The 13,432-nt window shown below is 42.5% G+C and overlaps 2 protein-coding genes across 3 annotated transcripts; one reads left to right on the top strand and one right to left on the bottom strand.

Moving 5' to 3' along the window:
• Positions 1 to 265: 265 nt before the first annotated feature.
• LOC139225551 (signal peptidase complex subunit 3) lies at positions 266 to 3,971 on the top strand. The gene is made up of 5 exons (XM_070856333.1): positions 266 to 515; positions 843 to 918; positions 1,558 to 1,632; positions 1,957 to 2,072; positions 3,739 to 3,971. The coding sequence occupies exons 1-5, from the start codon at positions 373 to 375 to the stop codon at positions 3,869 to 3,871; spliced, it is 543 nt and encodes a 180-aa protein (XP_070712434.1). The 5' UTR covers positions 266 to 372; the 3' UTR covers positions 3,872 to 3,971.
• Positions 3,972 to 4,925: 954 nt separating this feature from the next.
• LOC139225552 (lysine-specific demethylase 2A-like) lies at positions 4,926 to 12,920 on the bottom strand. 2 transcript variants are annotated; one of them, XM_070856334.1, is made up of 9 exons: positions 12,824 to 12,920; positions 12,567 to 12,672; positions 11,728 to 12,360; positions 11,479 to 11,644; positions 10,007 to 10,258; positions 9,751 to 9,914; positions 9,507 to 9,653; positions 6,244 to 6,462; positions 4,926 to 5,532 (listed from the first exon to the last, which is right to left on the bottom strand). In XM_070856334.1, exons 2-9 carry the CDS (start codon positions 12,637 to 12,639, stop codon positions 5,351 to 5,353), a joined length of 1,836 nt encoding a protein of 611 aa, XP_070712435.1. In that variant the 5' UTR covers positions 12,640 to 12,672; positions 12,824 to 12,920; the 3' UTR covers positions 4,926 to 5,350. The 2 variants fall into 2 exon arrangements, with proteins under 2 accessions (XP_070712435.1, XP_070712436.1); XM_070856335.1 differs by having other exon boundaries at positions 11,728 to 12,361; positions 12,574 to 12,672.
• Positions 12,921 to 13,432: the final 512 nt, after the last annotated feature.

The raw sequence follows: 13,432 nt of genomic DNA, 5'->3' as shown, positions 1-13,432 counted from the left end.
GTTTCAACCCCCAAGGACAGCAAAAACACCTTTAAGAGTTAAATACGTGTTTCATTCCAGCTAAGACTTTTTAGTCTGACGTTGTTGTTTGAGAATTCTAAATCATGGAGCGACTGCTAATATTCACACCTAAAACCAAAGTTTGGGAGGTACATCCCTTTTATCGCTATCTTCTGACGATGGCCACAAACGGCCCGACATCCCAAATGGTTTAATTTTGAAACGCATGAACAGGAAGTAGGTGTTAGTTGTCTGAAACGTCAACTTCCGGTTTTTACCCAATAGCTAGCTTCCGCGCACAGCCTGAGTAACGTTGTTGGACTGAATTACTGTAAATCCCATCTGTCCTGTAGCTGTAGCTGATCTTTAAAGATGAATACGGTTCTATCGAGAGCTAACTCTTTATTCGCCTTCTCTTTGAGCGTCATGGCGGCCTTAACTTTCGGATGTTTCATCACGACAGCGTTCAAAGACAGAAGAGTCCCCGTGGACATCCATGTGTCTAAAGTCATGCTGTAAGGTTCATTGTCGTGTGTAACAGCTGTTGCCTGTCCGCTGTGTGTCCACTTCACTGACTCATCTATGACGTTGCTTTGATGCTCACAATGTGTGGATGCTAACAGCTCCGTGTGTGTAGTCCCTCACACTGCGGGCCTTCCCGCTGCTGGCTGGACAAACCTAGTAGTTTGATACGTACAGTGCTTCAGACTCCGAGTCGGAGCCGTGTTAAGTTGTTTCGTTAACATATTTCAGTCACTTGTTCTCATGCAGGCTCACTAGTCTCAGCCTTTTTGCCATGTTTTAACTTCCACTCTTCCCTCCTCTCCATCCCTGTCTAACAGGAAGAATGTGGATGACTTCACAGGACCCAGAGAGCGCAGTGATCTTGGTTTCATCACCTTTGACCTCTCAGCTGATATCCTTTTGTTGTGCACAGTGCATTTTATTTAGTGACTCCATATCATGTTGTGGTGCCTTTTTTCTTTTCAACAAGCAACGCTGGCGCAGGCAGTGTGGTAGTCTCAGCTGAACCATGTGTGTTTGAGAAGGGCTGCAGCTTTTTGTAGTACATCAGAGGTCATTTTTCAAGATTTTTTTATGGCAATTTTGCCTTTATTGGACAGAGAGCAGTGAAGAGCAGACAGGAAATTGGGAAGAGAGAGAGAGAGGGGGGGGGGGGGGGGGGGTGGGAGGGGGGGGGGGGGGGGGGGTGTAGCATGCATCAAAAGGCCCAGGGCTCATCCCCAGGCTGCTGCAATAAGGACTGACCCTTGTGGTGTGCACCCTATCAGAGGACACAGTCAGCAGGTAGAGCTGCAGCAGTGAGATTTTAACGCACTTCAAAACTCTTAGACTCATGACTCAGTCAAATGTGAACACACAGACTTGAAACATATTGAATTATTCAGGCTGAATTTGATCAGTGCCAACAAAGGCTAAAAGCAGAGCAAGTTAGGTGTGGGTTACAACTTGAGCTCCATAGCAACAGCACACCAGCTCATGTCTCCGCAGAGTCAAACTTTCTTTTGTCTTGTTGTTCCTGAGCTTTTCCTACATTTGCAGCCGATTTTTGACTGGAATGTCAAACAGCTGTTCCTCTATCTGTCTGCTGAATACGCCACGAAGAGCAATGTAAGTCCTAGTCAACACACACACAGCACATTGACATTAGACATACAGGCATGTAGTTAGCCTTTCATTAAGAAGTATGAGCAGGTCAGGTGTGCCTGCCTGTGTTTGGTTATGTAAAGTATGTTCTTCACACCAGCATGCATTTACATAAAGAAATAAATGTTTTGTTCAAACGTTCAACTATATGTTTATTACTGAGGTTGTGGTGTGTCAGATATTCTCCGCTCATTAGAAACGCCTCTTAATATATTGCAGTACATCATAGAACGACCTCAATGATAACGTGTGTGTGTGTGTGTGTGTGTGTGTGTGTGTGTGTGTCAGTCCCTGAACCAGGTTGTGCTGTGGGATAAGATCGTCCTTCGCGGTGAGAACACCAAACTGAACCTCAGAGACATGAAGTCCAAATATTTCTTCTTCGATGATGGCAACGGACTCAGGTTCGATGCATTACATGCTCCGATGCAACAATATAAAACTGACCGTGGCCGTTTTTGCACATACATTTATATATTTTGTTGCTTATTTGTATGAATCAGTTTATCGAGCTGCTTCTGAATTCTCACTTATAATTATTACAGTGAGTGTTACACCAAGTTTTGAAAAGAGTAACCATATTCGCGACTTCTTCCAGCTCACCATTGTCCTGTCAGTAGGTCCACACCATTAACACGCCAGTGAATGGTTTTGGTGTACCAAGGAGGTGGAACTTGCACACCATCTGTAGCCAGCAGATACATTTAGCGGTATTTACGTCAAGACTACATGACCAATACCTTGGAGATCCATAAGACGGAGAAGTGATGAATGTCACCAGGTTTACATAAAATCATATTATGTACATGACTGTCCATGCTGCCAATTGTTTGTCAGCTAGGAAAGACGCTGTTTGTTCTGTCTGATGTGTCTGCCGGCAGATTACACTCAGTCTTAGCAGAATCTCAATCGTCAGCATTACACGTTAAGTGGTTCCCCTGACTTGAACAAGGATGCAGCAGTGATGAAGTCTTGCTCTCTCTGTCCCTCTAACCAAGTGTCTGACTTAGATGTGCTCTCAGATGCCGAACTTTGGCACCGATTGGTTCAACATGAATTAGTAGAACCAATATTATTCCGTTTGTATTTTATAAAAAAATATTTTTATAAAGAAATCATGATATTTTTGTCAGTAGCTTCCATGAAATGTGGGGCAATTACTTCTATCATTACCTTAAGTTATTTCAAGCTGGACAATTGGTCAAAACTTTCTTGTAACGTGAAGGCCTGGCATTGTCAGACCTATTCAAAAAGTAGTCTGGAACCTCTTAGTGCGTTTTTGGTTTCCAAAATTCCTCTGGACACAATTGGATAAACCTACAACCAATCAATCATCAATCAATTTTAATTTATATAGTGCCAATTCATAACAACAGTTAACTCAAGACACTTTCAGATACAGCAACAATGATAGCAATTGCAACTATAGTAATAGTACTAATACTACTACTACTACTACTAATAATAATAATCTTAATGGAAAATGACTAATAATAGTAGCGAGCCAAGCAACAACATATATGTTACCATCTCCTGTCGGAAGTCAGTAAAAACTAAATGTGCAGTCGTTTGTTCTTTTAAAGAAAATATACTGTGACAGTCATTTAATACTGACATGATAACATTCCACACCAGCGGCAGCTGTTTTGGTTGTTGAGGGAAAATGCCGCAGATCAAACTCGCCCCATATTAGACAAATGTCAGGGTCAGGTGTGCAGATTTTTGTGGCTCCTAGGTTAGTAACATGGTGCAAGTATTACTACACTGGACAGATGGGACACAACACGTGATATTGGAGTGTAGTGTTTATTTAGTTTATCAGTGTATTTGTGTGTAGTAATAATTTCTTGTATTGATTTGGAGTCACCGTCTCGCATTTCATGGAAACTTTGTCATGGGTCCTTGAAAAGTCATGGCGCCTCATGACAAGTAAATTGAACTTCATGAGTAAAGTCACTGGAGTGGCCCTTTACAGCTTGTGAATCCAATCCAAAGCTTATTTTTTGCATGACTGCATGTTATCTGTTAAGTTTTGTGATTGGCTAACTGTCACATATCTCTTGTCTCCAGGGCCAATAAGAACATCACTCTGACGCTGTCATGGAATGTTGTTCCCAATGCTGGAATCCTACCTCTGGTGGCTGGAAATGGACATGTCAGCCTCCCTTTCCCCGACTCATACGAGAGCACCAGGAGTTATTAGACAGAAACACACACACATCCATTTTCATCACACACTGTGCACTGGTGTTTCCTCAGAGATGTAACAGAATTTTTGGTTTTTAATAAAAGCTGAGACTAGATTATCTGTGTCTTATTAAGGATTTTTAAATGACAAGTACACTGTTCACTCACTCCACATGCATTGATTTCATCCATGATGTAAAAGTGCAGTCCTGTCCACAGTTTCCTGTACTACATACAGTATGTGAAGAACACACTGAAAACAAGACAAAGAAGCTTTTACAGTATACCGTCAGTGTTACCATTTGTTTGACCGTAATAAAGGCTCAAACTATTAATAAAAGAAAAAACCTTAGTAAGAGGAATAAATAATTCCTATTGATAATCCTAATAATAATCAAGGGTTAGTTAACTTTCGTTTTCATTTTTTCATGAAAACATTTCATGTAAAACATTCGGTTGCCTCCTGTAGCACAAAGCTGCTCTGACACAATGAGATTACATCTAAAAAGGAAAAACATTGAAATTCAAACTTTTTAAACTAACATGGATTGTTAATACATCATTGGAGTTTTAAAAGTTAACAGTTTTAACAAGATTTGGGTGATATCCCACCAAAACTACATGTTGGTCCACTTTAGTGTACATTTCTATTCAGTAAGTCCAGTCAGGTTAAACAGGAGTTTCTGTATAGAGAAAATCTTGTCTACACTTTACAGGAGGCAGATACACTGCTACAGTGTAGTTACAGCAGAATGGTAACTTTTAGGCAGCAATTTGAGTTTTTGAATATAATTATTCTATTAATTTCACTGAAAATATTGGGTTATATATTTTACCAATAAGTTTCTTTAGTTTTGTTTGATACAATTTAGAAAGAAAAAAAAAAGATTTAATTGGTGAAATTGTTGCCATATGGCAATTCCCCCACCCCCACATATGAATGATAGCAGATCAAGCCACTGACAGACTCTGTGATGACAGCTTTAAGGTGAAATTACAGATGAATAGGGACCACGCTGTATGTTCTACTAAACATGTATGTGGTAAATGTACTTAATGAACATACCATATAAAGTTAAACAATTCATGTTTTATTAGGTTTTGACACTGTTACAGAAAAAAAATCTACAAGTACAATGTTCTCATCTTGACCTTGATCTCTCTCTCACAATCTTCAACAAGTTTCATCAACAAATATTTTGTTTTTGGAAATAAAAATATGGGAAAATGTAACTTCTCTTCCAAACAGGGCCTCATCCATCCTGTTATAATGGAAGCAATGATATGATGAAAATGTGAACATATGAAACGTCACACTGTGATTTGATCTGTCTGAGAAATGCTCCATCAACACTGGGAGAAAACACCTTCCCACGACTCCAGAGAGCTCTTGGCTGACATGTTGTATCAGTAGACAGTGGAGCCAATTGGTCAGGTTTAATGTTCCTGACAGCTAACACCATTTGAAAGTGTGTGCTGTAATAAGCGGCCTTTGTTAGTCCATCCGCTGGATGAGCTTCTCCTCCATCATACAGTAGAGGGCAATATGAGACAGGTCAGAGATGAAGGCATCACAGGCTCGTCTGCTGATCCTCTTGCAGCCTCTGAGATCCAGCAGAGTCAGAGAGGAGAAACGCTTCAGGTAGGACAGACAGCCATCTGTCAGCTCACTACAACCTGGACAGAGACAAACGATAGAACCTGCCTTCATCCAAAATCTAAATTGGCTGCTGTGGTAATACAAGAATTGGACTCGATCTGGACTACAACTTTGACTGATTCTAACTCATAACTAACCTTAGAAACTGTATTTTTCCTGACTGAATACATTACTTTATTCACTTTGTACTTGTGGAACATACAATATGACATGGGGTTGTTATTTTTACTAAGTACGTAACTGATTCATCCATCCATTGTCTATACTGCTAATTCTTCAGGGTCGCAGGTGGAGGGCTGGAGCCAATCCCAGCTGACTGGTGAGAGGCCCTTTACTGGTCAATTGCAGTCTCTGATACATAGACACGCTCACACTCACACTTAAGGGCAATTTAGAATGACCAATTAATCTAACCTGCTTGTCTTTGGACTGTGGGAGGAAGCTGGAGTACTTGTAGAAAACCCACGCAAGCACGGGGAGAACATGCAAACTCCACACAGAAAGACCCCAGGTTTGAACCTGGAACCATTTTGCAGGGAGGTGACAGTGCTAGCAGCACCGCCATGCTGCCCCATAACTCATTCAATCAGCAGTTAACACTAATAGAACGTGATTTGACAACAACATGTAAACCTGGCAAGGTGAGCCATGCATCAGAAAAGCCAGCATCAACTGGAAGAGGAGAAGCAGTTTAAGACACAGCCACATGGATGTGATGAAGCACCCACCTGCTAGTGTGAGTTCAGTGAGGTTGTTGCGGGTATGAGTCCCGGCTGCTGCAAGCAGGGCGATGGACGAATCCGTTATGTCCTTGCAGTGTGCTAAATCCAGCCTCTCCAGCTGAGGCATGTGGCGCTGCAGCAGCCTCAGTGTGGACTCACAGACATCCAGACCGGACAGACGCAGTGTCATCATGTTTTTCAGTCTGCTGCGAGATGACTCGGAACCTACAGAGACACACAGATGGAAGAAAGGTCAATATGGAGATTCATTTGAATAAGAACAGCAGCATGGCACAGGGTAGCATGGCACAGGCTCACCTGGAGCACTTTGATATGTAGTGAAATAAGAAAGATTACATCAAACATTGTAGATTGCCTTTAAACTCTGAGCTCTGCCTGTCACAATGGACGGACTGAATCGTGAAGAACATTTTGTTTTCTGTGCATAGTAGCGATATGTCATCACAGGGATCTGTACAATAACCACCTGCCATGAAATACCATAATGCCAGAAATAAAATGAGAAGTTAGTCAAGCTTTTTCATGTTATTGTATATTGTATGCATGTTTGTGAGGATTATTCAGTTGTAATTCAGTTACATTAATCTCTTTTACATGCAAAAATTCCATTATAACCTTTCAGCATTTCATGATTCTAAACTTCTGCACCTCCTCTTGGCTCTTTTTTCAGGCTTTAGAGAATCTGGTCTGTGACAGGAGACTTTGGCCAATCACAGATCCTTTCAAAGAGAGCACACTGCTTTTGTCTGCTCAACAAACGCAGATGCGCCCTTCAGACCCCTCAGATATGGTGAGAGGCCGACTCAATGGCAGGAAATCCTACATGAAAAGTTGCCATTTCATGTTAATGTTGGCAACAACTGCCAACACTGGAAAGCAGGCGGATGAAAAGAGTGAGAGGCAGATCGTAAATGCAATAAAACATTAGTCAATGTCAGCAATATCAGTTGTTAGATAATATATCAATGACACCACCTATCATAATATACTAAGAGGCTGTGCATATTGATTTACCATTAAAAGCAGGCGAAGAGTGGCCATGCTGAATGTTGTAGTTTTGCCTTCTGTGAACTGTAGCATTAGCCAAAAGCATGTGGCTACAACTATTCAATTTCACTCATTTTCCTGTAGTACACTATATTGCCAAAAGTATTGGCTCACCTGCCTTGACTCGCATATGAATTTAAGTGACATCCCATTCTTAATCCATAGGGTTTAATATGACGTTGGTCCACCCTTTGCAGCTATAACAGCTTCAACTCTTCTGGCAAGGCTTTCCACAAGGTTTAGGAGTGTGTTTATGGGAATTTTTGACCATTCCTCCAGAAGTGCATTTGTGAGGTCACACACTGATGTCAGACAAGAAGGCCTGGTTCTCAGTCTCCACTCTAATTCATCCCAAAGGTGTTCTATCGGGTTGAGGGTCAGGACTCTGTGCAGGCCAGTCAAGTTCATCCACACCAAACTCTCTCATCCATGTCTTTATGGACCTTGCTCATGTTGGAACAGGAAGGGGTCATCCCCAAACTGTTCCCACAAAGTTGGGAGCATGGAATTGTCCAAAATGTCTTGGTATGCTGAAGCATTCAGAGTTCCTTTCACTGGAACTAAGGGGCCAAGCCCAGCTCCCGAAAAACAACCCCACACCATAATCCCACCTCCACCAAACTTTACACTTGGCACAATGCAGTCAGACAAGTACCGTTCTCCTGGCAACCGCCAAACCCAGACTCGTCCATCAAATCGCCAGATGGTGAAGCGCGATTCGTCACTCCAGAGAACGCGTCTCCACTGCTCTAGAGTCCAGTGGCGGCGTGCTTTACACCACTGCATCCGACGCTTTGCATTGCACTTGGTGATGTATGGCTTGGATGCAGCTGCTCGGCCATGGAAACCCATTCCATGAAGCTCTCTACGCACTGTTCTTGAGCTAATCTGAAGGCCACATGAAGTTTGGAGGTCTGTAGCGATTGACTCTGCAGGAAATTGGCGACCTCTGCGCACTGTGGGCCTCAGCATCCGCTGACCCCGCTCCGTCATTTTACGTGGCCTACCACTTCGTGGCTGAGTTGCTGTTGTTCCCAATCGCTTCCACTTTGTTATAATACCACTGACAGTTGACTGTGGAATATTTAGGAGCGAGGAAATTTCACAAGTGGACTTGTTGCACAGGTGGCATCCTACCACAGTACCACGCTGGAATTCACTGTGCTCCTCAGAGCGACCCATTCTTTCACAAATGTTTGTAGAAACAGTCTGCATGCCTTGGTGCTTGATTTTATACACCTGTGGCCATGGAAGTGATTGGAACACCTGATTTCAATTATTTGGATGGGTGAGTGAATACTTTTGGCAATATAGTGTGTCTAAATGTGTTGCAGTCCTTTGTTATCTTGCAGTTTTACCACAGAAGCAGGCGATGAGTGCTAACTGCTAGCTTTACAGGTCCATCCATTTGTATAGATGCAGTTCAATGAAAGTTATGTCCAGTTCTCCTTGCAGTGTAACGGCTTAAGCATTTTCCTTTGTGTATGAAGGCTGTGAGCATCTGGTGGGAGAGGTTTAGTATAGAGTGTAGAACTGCAACTTTTTGTTTTTCCTTTCTCAGATTTCTGCCCAACCCAGCTTTTAAAAATGTGGTAATGATCTATCAGCTGAAGACCGGCAGGAACAGACGGTTCTGAGGGAGTTATTAGAGTTTTAACTGATCTATGATTTCAGTATTCACTATTAAATTATGAACAATGAGCATCAGACCGATGTAACCGAAGTATCAAACTTGTTAGTTATGAATATTTTAACTGGTGAATATGTTGAGTCTTGACAGTGTCATCAGGCCAGTTGGTTAGTTAAAACTGCAGGTGGACCATATACTGCTGCCTTCAGGTGTCTGAGAGTCACCAGAGTAAAGGAAAGAGCGTCAGTAAGAACTACTAACTGTCTGGGGTTACAGAGATGCAAGGAAACAATCATTAATGTCATAATCAAGATAAAACTTCAGCTGTTTGAAGAATGTAGGATAAAAGCGGAAAGATGAACAAAACATGAGCAACATTTTTGTGTGATTCCAGAGAGATTCATATGGACAAGACTTCACCAGGTTAAGTGACCAGAATATCACAGAACACATCGACCTGCTGAGCAGACAGCACAGGACACTCACAGAAAAGTATGGGCCACGTCGCCAACACAACAAACCCCCACATATAAAGTATCTGAGCTTTGGGCTCATTTCTGTTGCTACTAACCAGGCGGGCTTATGAGCTCTTTAATTTGGGCGTCTCTAATGCCTTCACACCAGCGCAGGTCCAGCACCCTCAGGAAGGGCAGGGTGGGAGAGACCATCGCTGACAGACAGGACCAGGACAGACCAGTCACCCTCAACTCCCTCAGACCTGGAAACACATACAGTGAGTGGGGGGGGGCTGCTGTAATGACACCTGTAGCATTAGAAGGATCTGTATGTGTGTATGTATTTGGATGCGTTTGTACCTGGGAGTCTGGTGAGCAGACAGTTGAGCTGTCTCTTGGCCAGGGGGGTCCAAGACAGGTCAAGAGAGGCTGGTTGGCGTTTGATAATGCCTGCCAGGGTCTGGTTCGTCAGCGGGCTGCAGCGACTCATGTCCACATGGCTCCACAGACGCTTGTCACAACTCCTGAACAGGACGATGACATGATTGGTTTGTTCACCAACTGAGGTCAGTTCAGAGACTTAAACACATGCTGTGTGTTAAGGAGCAGGACGTACCACTTGTACCAGGCCTTACAGACAGCCATGCAGGCCAGCAGCTCGGCCCTGTTCAAGTATCTGAACACAGACACCCAGACCTCCTTCTCCCCTCCTCTCTCATTGCCCACGTCCTTAAAGGACGGAAGAGACAGTAGGGATGGGGGAGACAGGGGGGAGGGTACAACAGGAGCAGCTGCTTCCTCTTCCTCTGAAGAAGACGTAGAGCGTTCTTTAGTGCCTCTGTCGCCATGATTCCCCCGCAGACGTGGCCTACATCGGATGGTCAAAAACATCCAATAGTGTTTGGGTTAATGATGTCACATGCATATTTATCTCACATATTTACATAAGATAGAAACTTGATTTTATTTTCTTAGATTAATGTGATATACAAAACCAATATTGATCAAGTTTCCATCCAAGCATTTTTATGTGAATGATCTAATTAGAAAAGCTGAATGGAAGAGACAAAATTCAACCAAACTTCCAGAATATGAAGAAAGTTTTACACTCAGTGGTGTTGTTTTTTTTGTCTATAGAAAATGTGGGACAAATAGGTGATGTCAAATAATGCTGTAGTGAATATTACAGGACAGGTCAGCCATTTGTTAAAACCCAGTTTGTGTAATGCAGTCAGATTAAATGAAGCAGCAAAGGACTGTCTTTAAATGATCTCCTTTCTCTTTGTGTCATAACATTCTAACATTGGCTTAGAATTGTGGAATTGTGGAATGAAAAATATGATAAACATGTAATAACCATGACAGAGTTGGTTGTTGTTCAGTAAAGTTTGGCATGAAACAAATGATTACAGGTCACATGTACCTGTGTCTCAATCTGAGCATTTATGGAACAGAAAGTTAAAAGGTTCTTCACACAACATAATGTAGAATTAAAGCAATGACTTGGCATGTAAAGATGCAGGGGAGTGTTGGGACTCCATTTCAAAATGGTGGGATCACTTCTTTTGTGAACTCAGTTGGTGCATTCTAGATGAACTGGGGCTCGCCTGAACTCAAACTTTCACTCTATACAAACCAACGAAACAAACGCAACTGACTCAAATTGTCAGCTCGTCATCAAGCAACAACCCTTTAATTTGAAATAGGTGTGTTGGACGAGAAAAACTACTAAAACACGCAGTGGGTCTCCTATAAAGTCTCCCATTTCCTCTTCCATGGTTGAGAGTATTGGTTTCACAAGATATAACAAAAAAAGAAAAGGTAGTGAACTGGATTAAAAACATGGTTCAACTTAAGTTTGGTAACTTAATGTATGAGCCAATAGCAACAACATGACAACATTGGGACATTGATTAGTATCCATTCTCACAAGGGCGGGTTTTTATGATAGGAGCCTGCAAGACGAACTTTGGGGTGTTTTAAGGTTAAAGTTGTTATGTTGTTATGATGGTGAGTCAACTTAATTTCAGATATTTTATGTCAGCAGTACTAGCACAGTATCAGAGTGAAAGCAATGATGTGATCTACCTGCCAGGTCCTCTTGGGGTTCCGCTGTCAGCTGTGATGTCAGTACTCTTGAGTCGTGAAGGTTTGGCCAGAGCAGTCTTTCTCTGTATGAAGCTCTGCTGACCACCAGCACCCACTGAAGCTGTCCTCGGACCCATGGCTGCTTCTAGCTTTGGAACGATGGATCCTGAGCAGAGGCAACACTTCTGCTTAGCCCACGTAGCCCAATAGTTTTATTTACAGTGTAACTGATGGGATTTGAAGTCTTACCAGACTGTCTCTTGGCCTTGTGGGGGCGCTGTAGAGTGACGGTCAGGTATGAGCCACTCAGCAGGTCATCATTAAGATCAGACACCAGTAGAACTGGGGGCTCTGGGTCTGAATCCCAGCGCCCTTCCTCCTCTTCTACCTCTTCCTCCTCCTCCTCATCATCATCCTCCTCCTCCTCCTCATCTTCCAGCATGTCCATCTCCTCCTCTTCAGGGTCAAACTCCTCCCCCTCACTGTCCTCGTCTTCATCCTCATCATCGCCAGTCCTGTGCCTCTTCCTACGTCGATGATGCCGTTGTTCTTTGCCTCCATCTTCACTGTCGTCTTCTTCCTCGTCCTCCTCTTCTTCATCGTCGTTCTCGTCATCATCCGACTCCTCAGACTCATCTCCTCTTCGCTGCATCCTGGAGCCTCCCCGCAGCCTCACCCCTCGCCCCCTACGCCCACCCTCCCTGATGCCAATCCCTCGCTTTAGTTTGAGGACAGATGAGGAGCTGGGAACCATGAACCCTCTTCTGCTTCCTCTGTGGGCTGAGCCTCCTCTCAGCAGGCCTCTCCTATTGGCACAAAACCCCCTCCTAGAAGAATGGCTCCCCCCTCGGGCATGGAGCGCCATCTTTCTTCTCTCAGTGGCTGAGGAGATGGAGAGATAATCAGGTCAGAGTAAAGTGTTCACCAAAAAAAAAAGAGTTCTTAATGTCAAACTAATTTAATCTGTCTAATTGAACCATCTTTTCTTGTTTTTTAATTAACAAAATAACATTACAATAACAATAGTATTGTCACTGGCAGATAGTAGGCAGTGAAACGATGCTTCATATTCATCTTTTAACACAAACCTTCATCATCATCATCACTTGCAGAGTCGTCTCCATCATGACTGTGTCTCTGTTGTCGGTAAATCTTTGCCATACGGGCATCCAGTAGCGAGGAAGATTTCCGCTTCTGAAGGAAAAGGAAGAAAGATAATAATGAAAGATAATGAACAGAATTATAAAGTAATTCAAACACACACACAAAAGGAAGTTATCAGAAACCTTAGATTAGAAATGTAAAAACATAAGTTTGACATCTTAGAAACACAATAAACGCTCACCACTGGTAGGCCTTCACCTCTGTCTCCTTTAGATTGCTGAAAGAAGGGGACGAATATCAGACTTCAGAAATTTATCTGCTGAGATTCTACTTGTGACAGTTAGGCTTTGAATTTTGAAAGTAATCCAAATCCCACAATCAAACTGTTTCCAATATTTTCATTGCTGTCAGAGTGGAAAAGCCTCTGAGGGCATCATGAGACACCACACAAGTCTCCTGAAGATAAGTTAAAATAATATTTATTATAACGAGACTCATTAAGGGAAGGTTTACACAGAACTGAAGAAGTTAAGGTTGGAGAGAGCATCAAATAACAAGGTGTAGTATGCATGTATGTGTATGTATGTATCCTTTGCTGCAGAGATCATGCTTATACTATTTACCAAAAAAGAAAACGGGTACGAGTACTATTTCATCTGTGTTTAGAAGATCAAAGATATTCTGTTAACCTCAATATATTGCACCAGTGTAGTTCATAGGGTTATGGTACAAGTCAATATACAGTTGTACTTAAATTATTCAACCCCCATTGCGAATTAAGCTTACTGGCAAAACTTACAGCTGTGTTCAATGAACAAGTGAAACAGCTCAGCACATCTAATATTACAGG

Source organism: Pempheris klunzingeri, unplaced genomic scaffold (genome assembly GCF_042242105.1).
Source record: "Pempheris klunzingeri isolate RE-2024b unplaced genomic scaffold, fPemKlu1.hap1 Scaffold_381, whole genome shotgun sequence".
Classification (NCBI taxonomy): Eukaryota; Metazoa; Chordata; class Actinopteri; order Acropomatiformes; family Pempheridae; genus Pempheris; species Pempheris klunzingeri.
Note: the sequence above shows the minus strand (reverse complement) of the source record. Positions and strands in the feature narration are given on the sequence as shown.

What these genes read in the sequence shown, in the direction of transcription:
- LOC139225551 (XM_070856333.1), top strand. Translation starts at nt 373, where the DNA reads ATGAATACGGTTCTATCGAGAGCTAACTCTTTATTCGCCTTCTCTTTG. An exon ending in CATGTGTCTAAAGTCATGCT is followed by an intron (nt 516 to 842) that starts GTAAGGTTCATT and finishes CCTGTCTAACAG; the next exon opens with GAAGAATGTGGATGACTTCA. An exon ending in CCTTTGACCTCTCAGCTGAT is followed by an intron (nt 919 to 1,557) that starts ATCCTTTTGTTG and finishes CTTTTCCTACAT; the next exon opens with TTGCAGCCGATTTTTGACTG.
- LOC139225552 (XM_070856334.1), bottom strand. Translation starts at nt 12,639, where the DNA reads ATGGCAAAGATTTACCGACAACAGAGACACAGTCATGATGGAGACGAC. An exon ending in TGTAAGGCCTGGTACAAGTG is followed by an intron (nt 9,915 to 10,006) that starts GTACGTCCTGCT and finishes CGTCCTGTTCAG; the next exon opens with GAGTTGTGACAAGCGTCTGT. An exon ending in CACTGAACTCACACTAGCAG is followed by an intron (nt 5,533 to 6,243) that starts GTGGGTGCTTCA and finishes GTCTCTGTCCAG; the next exon opens with GTTGTAGTGAGCTGACAGAT.